Source organism: Bubalus kerabau, chromosome 18 (genome assembly GCF_029407905.1).
Source record: "Bubalus kerabau isolate K-KA32 ecotype Philippines breed swamp buffalo chromosome 18, PCC_UOA_SB_1v2, whole genome shotgun sequence".
NCBI classification, from domain to species: domain Eukaryota; kingdom Metazoa; phylum Chordata; class Mammalia; order Artiodactyla; family Bovidae; genus Bubalus; species Bubalus kerabau.
Genome location: NC_073641.1, coordinates 43,610,484 through 43,629,215, shown reverse-complemented (window position 1 = coordinate 43,629,215; position 18,732 = coordinate 43,610,484). Strand labels below are relative to the sequence as shown.

Sequence of the window (18,732 nt, the reverse complement as noted above, 5' to 3'; positions counted from 1 at the left end):
GACCGACCAGGCTCCTCCGTCCATAGGATTTTCCAGGCAAAAGTACTGGAGTGGTTTGCCATTGCCAAACAGCATAGGGGGTTATTTTTCCTTCCACGTCTGCTCTTAAGGAATGCCACTGTGAACCCCACCCAGGATTTCCACTTTCATCTCATTGGCCAGAACACTGTTGTAGAGCTCTTTGTTATCTCCTCCAAGAGAGGCTGGGTAGATGGATACATCACCACACCCAGGAGCATACAGGAAGAAAGAGAGAAGGGTCATCAGGTAGACAGCCACAGCTTCTGACTTCACCTGCTTGTTGATCTTAGGAGGTCCGATGGTGGCGGGGCAGAGATCCCCAGGCAAGTTGCCTGGGTAAGTCCAGTTGCAAGTGCAAAAGGGCGAGGTTGTCAGGAGCAGGCAGGGAGGTGCTGATGTAGAGAGGAGCAAGGCCCTGGCCCACGAGGTGGGGTTCTAGTCCTGGAACTGTTACTTATTGTGAGAGCTCAGACATTTAATTAGCCTCTCTGTTTCTGTTCTTTTTTCTGAGCCTTTAAAAACTGCAAACTAACAATACCTCCCTGCAGTAATGTTGGGAAAATTAAATAACAGAATCAGTGGAAAGGGCTCATTTAGAAGAGTGTCTGATACATGGTTATGCTCAGAAAATGTTAGTCAGTAGCCCGTGTTGGTAAAATGGATGCCCTTGTTTTGTAAGGTGGTTGTGGGACAATGAACAAGACAGGGAGGAAGCAGCCAGCACCGAGGACCCCTTTCTCCCCTCTCCTTGTAGCCAACAGTCCTTTCTCTCCTGGCTCTGATCTCAGGGTCTTTGCACTTGGGGTTCCCTCAGCAAAAACAGCCTTCCCACAGATATTCTCGCGCCTCCACCTCTCACTTCATTCAGGTCTCTTCCCCAGGGTCCTTTCCTAATCCCCTCCCCTACCCGTTCCTCCAGGGCCTCTGACACTGCTGTAATTCCCTTCACAGTGCTAATCACCATGTGACCTTACCCTATTCCATGGTTACCAGTGCACCTTCCTCAGAACACAAGCTTCTTGAGGCTTGGTGGGGATGTCGTCTGTTTTGTCCTGGGCTCAGCACAGGGTGTGCACTCACTGAACCTCTGTTGAATAAGTCAGTAGTCAATATTTAATCCACATTGGTTTCCTTTTAAAATGTGAGCATTTTCTAAAAGTCAAAAGAGGAACCCAGTCTGGTAGGAAGAAAGACTAGATGGAGGTGGAGGAATTTAAACTTAGCAGAGGTCAGAACAGGAGAACATTTAGAAGCCAGGACAGTTGGAAGAGAGTGTTGGTACAGGACAGCCCAGTGTCAATCAGATTTTGAGGCAAGATCTGGATAAGCCAGGAGACCTCTTCACATCCCCTCCTAGGCTCAGGATTTAGCCTTGGGTTTCATGTGACTCTGAGCCTGTGACTTTGGGCAGATGATTGGTTTCACTCAGTTCAGGATTTTTTTTTCATTGTTACCCCCCTCCTCTCGCCCCGGAGAAAATTTTAATTTAATTTCAGTTCTAACACACACAATTAAATGCTATGAAATAAGTGTCAGGTGGGATTGAGGATCACAGCAGAAAGAGGCATTAATCATTATAATCTCTAAATTTTGTGGATGATGTCATCCTGCTGAGAATACATGGCTCAGCTCAAAGGAGATCCAAGAATGGTGGTTGATTCTAACACCATATCAATAAATTAACTCCGGGACAGAAGCATTTATTTGGAACGTTAAGGCTGTCAGCTTCAAGTTACTCAAAATTAATTTAAATTATCACAGCTATTTGCTTGAGATGGGAAACTAATTGGAGAATTAAGCATGGTAGATAAAAGTGAACTGCACCGTTGCAGTGGGTCTACAAGTCCACAAATTCTACTCCCTCTTAAAATGGGTCGATCTTCAAGCTGAGCTTTTAGACCTTAACACATATCAGTCATGGAGGGATATTGGTATTTGTAATGATTGGCAGACTTCTGTGTCTTCTCTGTGTCAGCATTCTGTTCGCTGAGATATTTGGTACTGGATTGTTTCGTGGGATATTGTGAACATTCCACATTTCTCCCAGTAGCGTTGTAAGAGCATGTGTCTTTGCATATGCCCTGAGTCATCTCAGATCGTTGCAGTGGATGGGAATGCCTCTATGCCCTCAAATAGAGAGCTAGAAAGATTACTGGTAAATTCCAAGTTTTAGGTACAGAATTGAAAGGTTATAATAGTTCGTGAATAACTCCCAATAAGATTAACTAAGTCTCTTGACAGTGTCTGTACACTTGAAATCATTTTTCCTTTTCTGAAAACTCCACTGTCCAGAGGGTGGACTCCCAGCAGCCATGTTGATACCTTGTGACCACATCTCCTTGACCATAACTGATGGATGGACTCCTGATGGACAAATGATCCAATCCAAGCCAATCAACTGTATTCACCACCAATTTACTAATTAACAACTTTTGAGTTACAAAGAGCAGGAAAAAAAAGGTTTTTTTCTCTAAGTTGTTAAAATGTTCAAATATAATGTGTTACAAAGATCAATATTGTTGTTCAGTTGCTAAGTTGTACCCAACTTTTGGCGACCCCATGGACTACAACACTTCAGGTTTCCTTGTCCTTCAGTATCTCCCAGAGTTTGCTTAAACTCATGTCCATTGAGTTGGTGATGCCATCCAACCATCTCATCCTCTATCGTCCCCTTCTCCTCCTGCCTTCAATCTTTCCCAGCATCAGGGTCCTTTCCAATGAGTCAGCTCTTCGCATCAGGTGGCCAAAGTATTGGAGTTTCAGCTCCAACATCAGTCCTTCCAATGAACACCCAGGACTCATCTCCTTTAGGATGGACTGGTTGGATCTCCTTGCAGTCCAAGGGACTCTCAAGAGTCTTCTCCAACACCACAGTTCGAAAGCATCAATTCTTCAGCACTCAGCCTTTTTTATGGTCCAACTCTCATGTCCATACATGACTACTGGAAAAACCATAGCTTTGACTATACAGACCTTTGTCAGCAAAGTGATGTCTCTGCTTTCTAATATGCTGTATAGATTTTGCTTTTCTTCCAAGGAGCAAGCGTCTTTTAATTTCATGGCAAGTTTTCATTTATTTATATATCTCCCACTAGACTATGAATGCCTGTAGGACAGGGAATTTATCTTTTGACAATATATTCAAGTGCCAAGTTCAAGGTCTGTTTCTCAGTATACATTCATATGTTAGATACATGTTGAAAAAAGTGGAAAAGAAGTGAAAGTGTTAGTTGCTCAGTCACATCCAACGCTTTGTGACCACAAAGACTGTAGCCTGCCAGGCTCCTCTGTCAATGGGATTTCCCAGGCAAGAATACTGGAGAGGGTAGCCATTCTCTTCTCAAGGCAATCTCCCTGAGAAGATAGATTCTTTACCATCCGAGCCACAGGGAAGCCGTAAATGCATGCTGCATAAATACAGCCTGACATCGAGGGGGAAAATTCTCTATTGCTCTGAAGTTTGGGTCTCTTCACTTATTTTCCAAATGAACATCTAACCCAATATGTTTAACTCTTGTTTTCACATGTATGGAACCATCTGAACTGTGACTAACACCTTGAATCTTTAAAATTTTAATTTTAAAGAATCTTTTTAAAAATAGTTTAAATTATTGAGAGTCTACAAGGTGACAGACACTGTGCTGGGGTGGGGAGTGTATTGATGAACCAGACATTGTCACTGTACTTGAGACCCTCTCTGTGGAGCACGAGAAGCCTTAGGGACCACTTAACTCAACTTTCTCATTTTACAGATGAGGAAACAGAGACTCCTAAGAGTTGTTCAGCCTGATGGAAAATGTTTTGATTTATTCATAAGACTTTAATATGTCTGTGTGGAGTTACTGTTCAGTGAGAGGTGTTACTTATTTGGGCCAAATAAATTGATTTTTGTCCATGTATGGATTATCTTTTCTTTGATCTTGCCTTTCTTTTTAATAGGCGCATGATTATGTAGATGATATTTACTAAGCTTTTGATTTATAAGGAACCAGTTAATAGCTGGCACTCCAGTTCTCTGGAAACTCACAGCCTACTCTACTAGAAATTTCTTTACGGTTCCTGAGGAATAAGGTCATTTATTCTTGACATGGCTTCTGACACCTCTCCCATTTGTTATTATTCCTTGTTAAATCACTTCCTGAGAAGGCTTGAGAATGTTTCCATCTTAGATGGCATGGTTTATATTGACTTTCTCTAGCTGAAAGTGAAGTTCTAAGAAGAGACTGAAAGGGGTCATTTTTCTGTGTTTACAGAGGATGGAGGTGAAAATCTCTTTGGAGGAGAAGGAGAATTGGCCAGGGAGTTCAATTAACCTTGCACTGGGAGGGATGGATTGTACGCTGGGCACTCTGCATGTTTGGGCAGGGGAGGGGGGGGGAGGGGTATCACTGCCACCCTCGCACAGGAGGCTGCAGTAGCCACGTGCAGCCTGGGGAGTCTGTCACTGAGTGAGCCACATACCCAGGACAAACGAAGGCGTGGTCAGGGCTGCTCACCCAGAAACCTGGAGAAACATCTCTCTGCAGGAGACAGCTTTGGGGTTGGCCTCACATAGGTTGCTTTCAACAGTTTGCCAAAGAAAAAGAAGAGAGGAGACTAAAAGCTAGAGGCTGTAAAGAGACACGATTCTGTTTGAAGGTACATGACGAAGCCAGGACCCCAGCTAAGCTTAGGACTCGCAGTGGTTTGGGGGAAAGCCACGTCTCCCTGTGGTGTTGACCGGCTCTTCCTCTTGGTCGTACTGTCAAGCAGAGCTCTGGAACGGAGAGACCTCCTGTGCATGCACTTGGGCCCATCAAGGCAAATGGACATAGATCTGAACTTCCTAGGAATGTGAGCTCTTCAATATGTCCAGCACCCCTCTGCAGTCTTCTGGGGAGTCTTGTCACACAGCCTCCGGGGTGGATGTGAGTTTGATGGGACTTGTGAGTCCCATGTGAGTTTGACTCTTGCCTGGAAAATCCCATGGATGGAGGAGCCTGGAAGGCTACATGCAGTCCATGGGGTCGCTGAGGGTCGGACACGACTGAGCAACTTCACTTTCACTTTTCACTTTCCTGCATTGGAGAAGGAAATGGCAACCCACTCCAGTGTTCTTGCCTGGAGAATCCCAGGGATGGGGGAGCCTGGTGGGCTGCTGTCTATGGGGTCACACAGAATCGGACACGACTGAAGCAACTTAGCAGCAGCAGCAGCAGCAGTCCTGGCAAAAGTTATCTCATTTCCTTACTGATCAGGGAAATGTCCTGGGGAAGGTCAGCGTTTCAGAGTGTTCTTGTCTGGGGTAAGGGTGTGTGTGTGTGTGTGTGTGAGCACGCATGTGCGTGTGTGCATCCATGCATCTGCGTATCTGTGTGTGTCTGCGTGTGTGCATCTGTGCATACATCTGTCTGTGTGCATCTGTTTGTGTACCTCTGTGTGCATTTGTGTATCTCTATGTGTCTGTGCATCTCTGTACGACAGTGTGTGTATACACCTATGTGTGCATCTGTGTGTACAGCTATCTGTGTGTATCTGTGTTTCTGTGTGTGTCTGTGCACCTCTGTATGAGTATGTCTCTGTGTGTGCATCTCTACATGAGTGTGTTTGTGCATGTGCACAACCATGCATCTGTGTATCCGTGTGCATCTGCGCATCTCTGTATGACAGTGTGTGCATGTATTTCTGTATCAGTGTATGTGTGCATGTTCACACAGGGTGGAGGGAACACAGCAATGGGATGGCGAGGGGCACTAGGTCCCTGACTCAAAAAGCAAGCACCCTTCTTCTGTAATGCTCTCCTGCCACGTGTTCCATCTGAGAAGTCTCACTGTTGTAACAGGAGTTTTTGTTTTTTCCCCTCCCAGGTGTGAACGAATCCAGGGGAGGTCACCCTGTCACTGCTGGAGGAACACCTCATTTCCAGGTCCTCTGCACGAGCCCGACTGGGAAATTAACCAAGCAGGGACTGGTCGGACACTTCCTTCCTTTCCTCATTGACGCTGCAGGCCCAGCGATTGTTCCCCTGTTGCTCTGATTGTGAACCGTCCTCCTCTTGCCAAAGCAAACAGCCTGGACTGGAGGAGGAGTTCCTCAGGCTTGTCTGCCAGCCTGAACATGAATGCAGGCCGAGCAGAGGACAGCCTGCGTTCCCCAGGGACGTGGGGCCCTGCGGGGCCTGGCCCTCAGGAGCAGGTCCTCTCATGATGCTGGCGCCTGGGAGTGAGCACCATGCCCATCACCCAGGACAATGCCGGGCTGCACCTGCCCCTCCTCTACCAGTGGCTGCAGAACAGCCTGCGGGAGGGTGGGGATGGCCCAGAGCAGCGCCTCTGCCAGGCGGCCATCCAGAAACTGCAGGAGTACATCAGGCTGAACTTTGCTGTGGATGAGAGCTCCATCCAGCCTGACCGCAGCCCCCCTGGGATGGAGATCTGCACGGTGTACCTCACCAAGGAGCTGGGGGACGCGGAGACTGTGGGCCTCAGTTTTGGGAATATCCCTGTGTTTGGGGACTATGGGGAAAAGCGCAGAGGGGGCAAGAAGAGGAAAACGCACCAGGGCCCTGTGCTGGATGTGGGCTGCATCTGGGTGACGGAGCTGAGGAAGAACAGCCCAGCCGGGAAGAGTGGGAAGGTGCGCCTGCGGGATGAGATCCTCTCCCTTAACGGGCAGCTGATGGTCGGAGTTGATGTCAGTGGTGCCAGGTGAGTGGGGGAGCACCAGCCGGCAGTCGGGGGCGGATGTGGGAACCTTGTGGCTCACTTATGCCTGATGCTGAGGGCTGCGAGTCCTCCCGTGGTGAGAAGCCAACAGCATTTATCCTATGGATACTACAAACTACACACTCTTGAGATTTTGCGGTATTTATATGTTTGTTTTGCTTCATTCTCTCTTAGAAGACTCAGGCTCAGAGTTTGTCCTTTTCTCTCGAAACTTGGGGTAAGAAAGAAAAGAAATAGTACATGATAAGAGGATGAGAAGTATTACATTGAGGGAGACCCTCTTTTCTACTCAACCCAGCATCTTACCTCAAACAGGAAGGCCATAGGTTGGGTCCTGGGTATGTTTCCATCTGCCTGTCCCTATGACCTTTGCCACCAACTCACAATTCAGAAGCCTCTTGAGATGCTTAGAAATGTCTTTAGACCACCACCCTGCCATTTCCTTGTCCTGGGAAGATCCCCTTGGATCTCATCTCAATGAACATATTTCTGTTTTCTACCCATGTGGCCACTTACCATGGCAGTAAGTTATGGTTGGACTGTTTTGTTGTTTCTTGAGTGAATTATGGTTCCCAAGACCACCTTCAGCTTCTATGATTCACTAGGAGAACTCACAGAACTCAGAAAAGCTATTATACTCATGGTTATAGTTTTATTACAATGAAAGGAATCAGATTAAAATCAAAGGTGCATAGCATCCAGGAGAGACCAGGAGCAAGCTTCCAGTTGTCCTCTCCTGGTAGAGTTATACAGAAGTACTCAATTCTCCCAGCAGCAATGTGTGACCACATATATGGAGTACTGGGGAGGACCGAGGAGCTCACCCAAGTCTTAGTGTTTTTATTGGGGGTTAGTTAGTCACCTGGAGAAGGAAATTGCAACCCACTCCAGTGTTCTTGCCTAGAGAATCCCAGGGATGGGGGAATCTGGTGGGCCTCTGTCTATGGGGTTGCACAGAGTCGGACACGACTGAAGTGACTTAGCAGCAGCAGCAGCAGCAGCAGTTAGTCACCTAGACACCCCAAGCCTGTGTAGCTGACCTTTGTTACTAAGTATCTGGTCCTTCCAGAAGTCAAACTAATACCACATCATCCGAGGCCCCCACCAGAGATCACATAATTAGCATAAACTGTCTGGTGTGGCCGGAGGCCTCAGCTTTACAATAACACTCTGTTGCTGTTCAGTCGCTCAGTCATGCCCCACTCTCTGCAACCCCATGGACTGTAGCACGCCAGGCTTCCCTGTCCTCCACTGCCTCCCAGAGTTTGCTCAGACTCGTGAAATAGGAAACAGGCCTGTGGGTGTTCTAAGATGCACCCAGGATTTTTTTTAGTCAAGTATGGTAAGACATGCAGACAGAGGAACAACTGTCTCGAAGGAAGGAGTTTATACCCCAGATGCCTAGAGGTGGGAGGCACAGCACTGTGTGCAGAGCCACAGGGGAGGCACCAGCCTTGGTCAGGAGGCTGAAGGTGGGAGGGGAGAACAGGGCCCAAAGCCTTTATTAGAGGTTTCCGGGGAGAGACTGGGTGAGATGCGGTAGGTACACTGAAGAACCTTAGGATAGGATAACTTTAGTAATTTCGGCAAGCTCTGAGCTATAGGGGTGGTCTCCAGCTGTCCAGTACCTGACCCCGGCTAATTTAGACAGGGGAATAGAGACTTGATATGTGGTGCTGGTGGTGGTGGTTTGGTTGCTAAGTTGCATCTGACTCTTGCGATCACGTGGACCGTAGCCTGCCTGGCTCTTCTGTCCTTGGGATTCTCTAGGCAAGAATACTGGAGTGGGTTGCCATTTCTTCTCCAGGCTTGATGTGTGAGAGTTGGTTAAAAGAGACAGTTGGGATTTGAGCTCTGGACTGGTTGGTTAGTATTATTGATATCAAAGGTGCACTCCTCAAGAGAGTTGTTTGCTAGCTCTAGGAGTTAGCTGCCCCTGATGGATAGGAGGGGCAGTCTCTCCAGGATCAAGTCTCCAAATGCCAGAGCATCGAGAATACTGGAACTAAGGGAACAGCCAGTGTACTGGGCTCTGAATATTTTCCATGGCTAAGGGAGTAAATCCTCCAAACAAAACTTTTTCACTAGGCAACAGTCATGGCTCTGAAATTCCCTTCTCTAAGGGGCTGTTGTGTGCACGCCAGGTGATGAAGGGCTAGGTGAAAGAAAGTCTACCCAGGAGGTCCTCAGGTATAGGCGTGGAAGAAGGAGAAGGCCAAACCCTCTGCTTAATCTTCAAGACATAAAAGTGAATCAGGCAGTGAGACAAGGGCTCCTGGAGTCCTGGTCTCCAAGTGCCCAGAACAACCAGGACATTCACAAGACAGGAAAGAAAAAGACTGGGTTGATTTTTCAAGATTGACTCCTTAGTTCTCTGGCATAATTATAACAAAAACCATTTATTGAGCAGTTACGGCTCTAGGGACTCTCTCACCACTGTCATTTAATACCTACTACAACTCTTCATAAGGGCTTCCCCGGTGGCTCAGATGATAAAGAATCTGCCTGCAATGCGGGAGACCAGGGTTCGATCCCTGGGTTGGGAAGATCACTTGGAGAAGGAAACAGCAACCCACTCCAATATTCTTGCCTGGAGAATTCCATGGACAGAGGATCCTGGCGGGCCACAGTCCATAGGCTTGCAAAGAGTCTGAAGTGGCTGAGCATGAACAGGAGCCCAACTCTGTAAAGGACAGCTTAAATGAGAACCTTGACCACAGAGAGGGCATGTGGCTTACACAAGGCTGCCTGAGAAAGAGGCAGAACCAACTGTGAACTTGAGCCCAGCCGTCGCCACAGCCTGAACGTGAGCCTAGCCGCCGCCACAGTCTGCGCTCTTGAGCCCTGTTCTGAACCACCTCAAATCTCGGGTCCTTGTCATGCTGTCTGGTGCTCAATTTCATGGATGGTTTACAGCTTCACAAAGTACCTCCTTGACATAATCATAGACAAAAGGGCAGTAAGTGACGAGAACAAACTCTAAGGCTTCTACTTACCCAAATAGACAAGGAAAACAGAAGCCGCTCCCTGTTCTCCCCTACCATCTCTTATGTAAGGAACTCAATTTTCATATAAACTTCCTTTGGCAAACTTACATCTAGCCTGAACTTGAGGACTAGAAGCACTTTGAGATTAAGTGTCAAGGAGCTAAAAGTGTTTTGAACGTTCTCAACATATCCTTTTTCACTCTTTGTAACTAACTGTTTGCTTCAACACTAGATTGTCCCACATACCTATGTAGGTTTTGTCCTAAAAAAGTGGTGAGTGGGAATTTGGTTCTGCAGAAACCCCAATGTACCTCTCTCCCCCTCCGCAGACAGCCCCCTCAGTGACTGTATATTCACCATTACTTGTAAGCAACAGATTTCATGTGTCAACATGCTAACTTGCCTATCCCCCCACCAACATGACAAGTTGGAATATCACTTGGAATTATAATAAGAGGCACGCTTTTGGGGCAAGCCATTCTGCCCCTTCTCTTGAGTTTGATGTTGAATTCAAAAATCTCTTAGATGATGTTATGGGTTGAATTATGTGTCATGCCCCTCCAGAGTCACCTGTTGAAGTCCTACCCTCCTCCCCACCCATGACCTGAGAATGTAGCTTTGTTTGGAAGTAGGGTTGCTGTGGATGTATTTAGTGAAGATGAGGCCCTATGGGAATAGGGTCAGCCCCTGGTCCAGTATGACTAGCATCCTTATATAAAAGGCAGATCTGGGGACACCGACATGCACACAAGGAGAATGCCATGTGAAGGCTGGGGTCAGGCTGCCACAAGACAAGGAACTACCAGAAGTTAAGAAGTTCTGTAGGGTCTATGGGGTCACAAAGAGTTGGACAGTACTTAGTGAACAACAAGAGAGGGACCTGGAACAGATATTTCTCCCATACTCAGAGGGAGTGTAGCTCTGCCAACGCCTTGATCTTGGACTTTCAGTGCCAGAACGAAAAGACAAATTTCTGTTGCTTCGGCTACTTGGTTTGTGGTACTTTATTGTGACGCTCTAGCAAATTAACCCCCCGTGATATTTTGACCCTGTCACCTGCGGCTGGTCAGTTATTCAAACAATTTCCTCCCTGACAAGGTCACTCTGGAAACTTTACAGCATTGTGGATGTTTTTGGAAGAGGACACTTTGAAAATTGTGTGTGGGTTAAGTGTGGGAGGAGCAGGTGCAAAATGTAGAAGATGAGCTCATGGTTGGCTTATTTTAAAAATTAGCTTAGGGGCAGTTTGGAAAGATCATCCCTGCAGGAAGAGCAGAGAATTCACAGCCATAGGTCTGACACCCGTCTGCAGCCCTAGAACCATTTTCAGAGCTTAACCTGACAGCGTCTCAAACTTATCCCCAAACCGCAGACCCCATTCTGCTCTCTCCCTGACTGACGCTCCCAAGGTCTGCAGTCTGCTTCCAGGCTCCCCGCGTAGCTCTGGGAACCCCTCATGCTTTTGAGTCGTGACAGCATCGTGGTGGAGTGAACTTCTGGAGAACTTTCTGAGGTGGGGAGGGGTACCAGTAATGGGTGCTGTCACACGCCACATCTTGCAGGCATGGCTGGTAAACACATGGATGAAAGCTTTTGTTTGCAATTCTATCATACCTACTCCGGGGAAGATGAGGTTTTCTGGAATGTTCTATTTATATCTTTTTGGTGAAGGGAGAACTGGGAAGATTTTTTTACATTATTTCCTACAAGGAATACTTTGTAACCCCAGTCCCTCCCCTCCACCATCCCTCCCTCCCCTAGCTTTCTATAAGTAAAGCAGATCTGTTCCCTGAGGACAGATTGTTCCAAATTGGTAACAAGATGTGGAATTAATTAAAATACAACCCACACACCAAAACAAAAACAAGTAGCCTTTTCTGAAAAGTAAGAGGGCCCATGTTCCACTGAAAATGTATTTTTTCAGGGTATCAAACTCAACTGGACTGTTTGGTACATGAGTGAATATGAGCAGGGCAGCACAGTGCAGAGAACACACGGGCCTGGGCGAGGCGGATCTGGCTTCTGGACCCATGTGCTGGCCGTGTGGGCAAATGACCTCAGCCACGCAAGGCTGATGCTTCCCCCAGCAGGGTCGTTTAGTGGGTGAGCTGAGAAGATTTACTTGATGTCCTGAATAGGCCTCTGGCACATGTCGATGTTCAGTCAAAGGTAGCTTTTCACATCCTTCCTGGTTGGCCTCAGGCTACCTGAACCCAGGGCACAGCCTGAACTCAGAAAAGGCCTTTGAGTTTGAAGGGCAGCATCCGTGTGCGTGCTTAGTTGCTCAGTCGTGTCTGACTCTGTGCAACGCCCCCATGGACTGTAGCCTCCCAGGCTCCTCTGTCCATGGGGATTCTCCAGGCAAGAATACTGGAGTGGGTTGCCAAGCCCTCCCCCAGGGGATCTTCCCAACCCAGGGATCGAACCCAGGTCTCCGGCATTGCAGATGGATTCTTTACCCTCTGAGTCACCAGGGAAGCCCTTAAAGGGCAGAGAAGAGCCTAAAACTCTAGGAGTTTGCTCAGCAGGAAAAGAGAGTAATCTTCAACCCAGAAATCAGGGTAATATTCAAAACACTGAGTTACCTGTAATGGCGTGGGTATCAGCTTGTAGGAAACAATGCTGGTGCCTGCAGGAAAGGGTGCTGGAGCCCCTCAGGGCCAGACCGCACCTTTGAGTTACTGGGGTGTGAGATTACATACACGGTCCATGGAGAGGGGCCAGGATACTGGGCTGGCAGGAGGACCCGGGAGCTTAGGGCCATTGGCCAACTGAGACAGGAGGGTTACTCCTGGGCTGACTAGCTGGATGTCAGCCCTGGCCAGAGGTAACCTTCAGCTCAGTACCACTGCCTTTAAATTGTGTGTAAAATTAAATTTAGGGGTTGTTACAAGCTCCGACTCTGGTTACCCATGGCAACCCTGAGTTCTCTCTAGGTTATAGCAGATTTTAAACAGAGTGTCAGGAGGCTGCTAGAAGGTGTTACTTGGAGAAATGACTGCAGGTAGTGATGCAGGAGACTGCAGGAAGGAAGAATTGCCAATTATAGCTTTATAATGTGGTCTCTGGGGCCATTACACACAAGGATCCTCCAGCCTATCTGAATATGCCCATCGGCACCCAGTGCTCTATTGGAGACTGTATATATAGTACGAGGTAGTCATCCTGATGACCTAGAACATTCAGGAAAGGTTAAATTATATTCAGTTTGCCATTTAAGGAGCCAGAGAAGCGTGTAATACACTTCTGAGAGATTTCCATTACGGAAGGTTAAAAGGAAAACAAGTTTCAGCATTTAAAATTCAATTATCTGGAAACTTCATCAAGTGGAACAGCCCATTCCCCAAGGATGCAGGGTCCATGGAGCGTTGCAAGGGTCTTGCATCCGTGCCCACTTCATTCTTCTCTGCCTGCTTGTCCCCCGTGCTGTTTCGTTTCATGTCATGCTTTCTGGAAGGCAGCCCAGATTTCATCCGAGTCCTGTTTTCTCATAGTACCGCGCAGGAAACTAAGGTTCTGGGAGGAGGTTTCCTGGGGTCAAGAGCGAGGACCAGAATTCAGGGCCTCTGACTCAAATTCTAGAACTTTTTCTTCAACACTATAGTAACCAATGAAATCAGATTTCTTTTTTTTTTTTTTTTTTTTTTGCACTTTACTGTTGGTTGTAAGATACAAATTGAAAATCATATTTTCCTGCATATTTCTACATCCATTCTCTAAACGGATGGTAGTTACATCTAGAACCTTCCTTCTCAACAAGAGTTTAACTCTTAGCAGCTTCATCAGTGTGTAAGTGATGGCCATTGGACTGGGCTTTCCCTCCGGTCTTCCACACGCTTTCTGGGCAAGGCTGTGGACCATCCTCGGCCATCGCCTGCCACCTTGTGGTTGAAATCAAGCACGGCACTAGGAGCTTTAAGAAGCTTATTATTAGGCTGGGCGGGTTTCTCAGCTGCGCCGTTAGGATGTTTTCAGCCTTCAGAGCTCTCTTCTAGAATGGGAACATCTGAGCCATCCCTAAGCAGGGGGTGACTCAAGCACCATTCCCCCTCCTCTGGGTGCCTGGTCTCCTCGTGCTACCCCCAAGACGTGCCCCATCCTGGCTCCCCCCAGGGCAACCCCTCCCCACTACACTCAGAGCCTCTGATCCCTACAAGTAGACAAGTAGCTGATCTGATAAACCCACTCGTGCTTAGCTCTTGGTGACAGATGGTGGGGGCAAGTTGTCCGTCCCCAGCCCAACTCAAGTCTCCTGGAATCAGAAAGCCTCAGGGGAGGGTGTGCAGCAGGCAAAGCCAATGGCGTGGATTCCTTTAGAAGCCTATCTTTGTGCACCCTCAATCACAGCCTGTAGGTAACTCCAGGGCCACTTACAGAGCAGATTTTCAAGGTCTGTTTGTTCTTTTTTTTTTTTTTTAAATTGGAGGATAATTGCTTTACAATGTTGTAGTGGTCTCTGCCACACTACAATGTGAATAAATATATATATAAAATATACATATAAATATATTGTTTATATTTTATATATTTATGTATAATTTTATATTTTATATGTATATTATATAATATTATTTATATGCTTATATAAATATATATTTATATCTATCAGTCATAATTATATATATATATATATATATACATATATATCCCCTCCCTGGGTCTGTTCTTGTGAGGGGAGAGATTACATTAAAAGAGCCACTTTCTATGATTTAAAGAGAGGTAAGGTTGCAGAGCTCCGTTCAGAGATGCTCTTTAATTTCAGCCCAGTAACCTGGTTCTCCTGGTAGCCCCATCAGAGCTGCTACTGGGGGACTGATTTCAACCATGGGAGATGGAAAACCCAAGTATTCTACTTGAGACACTCACTTTGAAACTCTTAGCTGTACTTGTGAGAATCATTGTAACTGTAAACCAGAAAGAGAAAGAAACGCTGGGAGCATCTCAGTGTGATCATAGTGCTACCAGCCTGACTTCATATCCTTCTCTCTCTGGACACTCTGGGGCCATTTTCAAGAATTTTTACTCCTACTTCATTTTATGTCCAGATATTAAACAAGTGATAAATATTTTTATGCTCTCATTTTGAGCACCAGATGCCCCCAAGAGGTTTTCTTTTTCTAAAGGTGATTGTCCAAGCTTCAGCACCTGTTTTGGCCCTTGTCCCTCTTTGGTCTTCTGGAATGGAGACAGATGACCACATGGCCTGGCTTAGATGTCCCTAATTAACCTGTTTGCCAAGCCCAGAGGTTCAAAGACTTGAATCCCTGTGTTTTGGGGTCCACCTAGTGGTTGCTGCCTTCTTGTAGGGGACAATAAGATCTAATATCAGGACACATATGCGTGTGTTATGTGCAGTGTATGTTTTTTGCAATTTATAATAAAACATGGGGCTCCCCTGGTAGCTTGGCTGGGAATCCGCCTGCAATGTAGGAGACCCTGGCTCAATTCCTGGGTTGGAAAGATGCCCTGGAGAAGGGATAGGACTCCGGTATTCTTGGGCTTCCCTGCTGGCTCAGACAGTAAAGAATCAGCCTGCAATGCAGGAGACCTGGGTTCAATCCCTGCATCGGGAAGATCCCCTGGAGGAGGGCATGGCAACTCACTCCAGTATTCTTGCCTGGAGAAGCCCCAAGGACAGAAGAGCCTGGTGAGCTACTGTCTATGAGGTCGCAAAGAGTCAGACACGACCAAGTGACTAAGCCCACAGCACAAAACATGAGTTTTCAAAAGCTACGTATATGTCTTCATGAGACTCTTCTTTGTCTTTCTCCAAAGATTTTGAGAGTGTGAGTTAAGTTATGCTGTTTAAAATAAATGATGTGGAGATGTCACTGTTAATGGCGTTTTGGATGACAGGGCTTTCCAGTGTTGAAATGGACAGAGCAACACCCAAAGGTGTGAGTATCTGGGTCTTTTGTACCTCTGGGTCACAGACAGCTGGAGGCAGGGGTGTCAGCAATAGTCTGATTAGCTGGCTTATCCCACCCGAAAAAGAATGATTCTATCATTTATAACATCTTTTGGACTTAAATTTAGCCTTTCCAGGTCTGGGGGATGGCAGAGGGAGATGGTGGGCTAGGCTCTTTCCCAAGCTGAAGTGTGTATTTGCTGTGCCCTTAAGCTGGACTTGAAGGCTAGTCCATTTAAATGGGGCTGGGATTTATTAAGAAACTTTTGACCTTTGGGGTCACAGATATATTTTCACAAATGTCCCTGAAGGAGGTCTGAACTATTATCAGGGGAAGAGGAAGTAGGTGTCTTTAAAAACTCAAGCTCCATTAAGTACAGGTCTCTGTCAAACTGCATGGCAAGTCTGGAGGGTTTTTCCTGACTCAAGGGTTTTATTTAGTCCGCATGTGCATTGCTGGGAGGTCCTTGTCTGACCCAGCAGAATAGGCAGAGAGGGCATCAGCGGTAGTCACTGGAAATGGTTCTTGCTCTAGAAAGTTCGTCATCCAGGTGGGATGAGAAGATCCATGGGGGAAGGGGAAAAGTTATTAACCTCTCAGGATATATATTTATCTTAAAAAAATAAGAAATTGAGCTTGGCTAATATTTTAGATATGAGCCGACATGGCATCCTTAATCTGTATGTCAGACCCTAGGAGGGTCCCATGTCCTGTGTGTTCTGTGCCGTATCCTGAGGGAAGAGATCGTGACCCACAAAGGCCTGCTCATTGATTAATTCACTTTTAACTCATTTCAAGGATCTGTAACTTATGTAGGCTCACTCAGAGAAGTAGGCTTATGAATTAAAGTACGTATTTTGTTGGATTTAAATTAACTTTACCAAATGAACAGATAAGCTAAAATTCTTGAGGGGCTAAAAAAGAAGATGAAAAATAATCAATGCAGGTGCAAGCAAACCAAAAGGAAATGGATGGGTTGACCCTTGCTTTCCTGCTGATATGTGCTCAACCACATTATAAGTTAAACCAATGAAAATCTATTCAGATTGACAAGAAATCAGACAAAATAATTAAAGGTCAAAGCTTTCAAAAGGCTATGTGAAATACAAATTTCCAGCCTCTGTTATTAAAGAAAAACCTCACCATAAGCATAGATTGTGCCTTGAGATAATCCCTAATGACGGTATAAGGCCGTGATAATTAGCAAGATATTTAAAATCTAAATATCAACCACATGCATACAAATAATGTTAAATGTTTTAGCAATGTTAAGAACTATGCAGTGCTAAATCTAGTCCAGAATTTTACTAAACTGAATATTTTAAGAGCCTCTTTGAAATTTCTTTTTACTTAATTGCTTACGGCAAAAAGTCACACGCCATGAGGAAAACACTCATTCTTACTGATGCAGTTTTAAAAAGAGCTAAAATAATATATGGAAAACAATATAGCTATACCATAAAATGCCCGATTTTGTCAGCAAATTCTGCTGGAAGGTGCACAGAAAGCTTGCCGAAGTTTTAAAGAAACAGTTTGCCTTGTGGCAGTTTGCTGTGTGGCTGGAAATAAAGTATCGCTGATTCTCACATGTTCCAAATAAGGGTATTTGCTTGGTTCTGCTTCAGTAATGCGATAGGACACCTACTTATTCGTGAGTCACTAAAGAAAGAGGTACCAGAAAAGATATACTTTCAAAAGGCAATGACTTCTTTAGTTACAATAATGCTTTATGGAGAAATTATATAAGGTAACAGCTGCTTTGATTCAAATTATAAATTCAGGGTAAGGTTATAAAAATAGGCCAGAACATGAAAGTGATTCACTGCATTGGTCCTAGGACAGTTGAGACAGCAAAGAAGCTAAAGTCAGAAGTGCCAAAAATGCTGAAGAAAGTCATCCGTTTGGTTAATTTTGTAAAAAGAAGACTTTTAAAAGTAGTAGAATTTTTATTCTTCTCTGTACTAAGATGGGGAATGACCGTGGAAATGTTTTACTCTGTAGAGGTCTGATGTTTATCTTGAGGCAAAGCACTTAGAGTAATCCAACTTTAAGATGGCTGTGCAGTGTTTTCCTTCTACAAAAAAGACAGTTGTTCCAAATCTGCCCACTTTATCTGTGAACAAGTATTTTCAATGGCTTGCTTCCTGGAGGCTATTTCTGCAAGCACACACACACATAATCTGTCTTTCCAAGGTAAAGATGATATTGAAAGAATGAATAAGGAAGTATTTGGAAGCAACCCAAATGTCCATCGACAGATGAATGGAGAAGGTGTGGTACCTATATACAATGGAATATTCAGTTCAGTTCAGTCGCTTAGTCGTGTCCGACTCTTTGCGACCCCATGAATCGCAGCACGCCAGGCCTCCCTGTCCATCACCAACTCCCAGAGTTCACTCAGACTCATGTCCATCGAGTCAGTGATGCCATCCAGCCATCTCATCCTCTGTCGTCCCCTTCTCCTCCTGCCCCCAATCCCTCTCAGCATCAGAGTCTTTTCCAATGAGTCAACTCTTCGCATGAGGTGGCCAAAGTACTGGAGTTTCAGCTTTAGCATCATTCCTTCCAAAGAAATCCCAGGGCTGATCTCCTTTAGGATGGACTGGTTGGATCTCCTTGCAGTCCAAGGGACTCTCAAGAGTCTTTGCCAACACCGCAGTTCAAAAGCTCAGCTTTCTTCACAGCCCAACTCTCACATCCATACATGACCACAGGAAAAACCATAGCCTTGACTAGATGGAACTTTGTTGGCAAAGTAATGTCTCTGCTTTTGAATATGCTATCTAGGTTGGTCATAACTTTCCTTCCAAGGAGTAAGCGTCTTTTAATTTCATGGCTGCAGCCACTATCTGCAGTGATTTTGGAGCCCTAAAAAATAAAGTCTGACACTGTTTCCACTGTTTCCCCATCTATTTCCCATGAAGTGATGGGACCAGATGCCATGATCTTCGTTTTCTGAATGTTGAGCTTTAAGCCAACTTTTTCACTCTCCACTTTCACTTTCATCAAGAGGCTTTTTAGTTCCTCTTCACTTTCTGCCATCAGCCATAAAAAGGAATGAAATTGGGTCATTTATAGTGATGTGGATGGACCTAGAGTCTGTCATAGTGA

At 45.8% G+C, this 18,732-nt stretch overlaps 1 protein-coding gene across 2 annotated transcripts in view; it reads left to right on the top strand.

Annotated features, from left to right (window-relative positions):
* LOC129633358 (PDZ domain-containing protein 2-like) overlaps positions 1 to 18,732 on the top strand; it is a 171,851-nt gene that overhangs the window by 136,622 nt on the left and 16,497 nt on the right. For both annotated transcript variants that reach the window (XM_055555304.1, XM_055555305.1), the window contains exon 2: positions 5,868 to 6,707. In XM_055555304.1, the coding sequence (XP_055411279.1) occupies positions 6,232 to 6,707 (476 nt within the window). In that variant the 5' untranslated portion in view covers positions 5,868 to 6,231. The remainder of the gene's footprint in view (positions 1 to 5,867; positions 6,708 to 18,732) is intronic.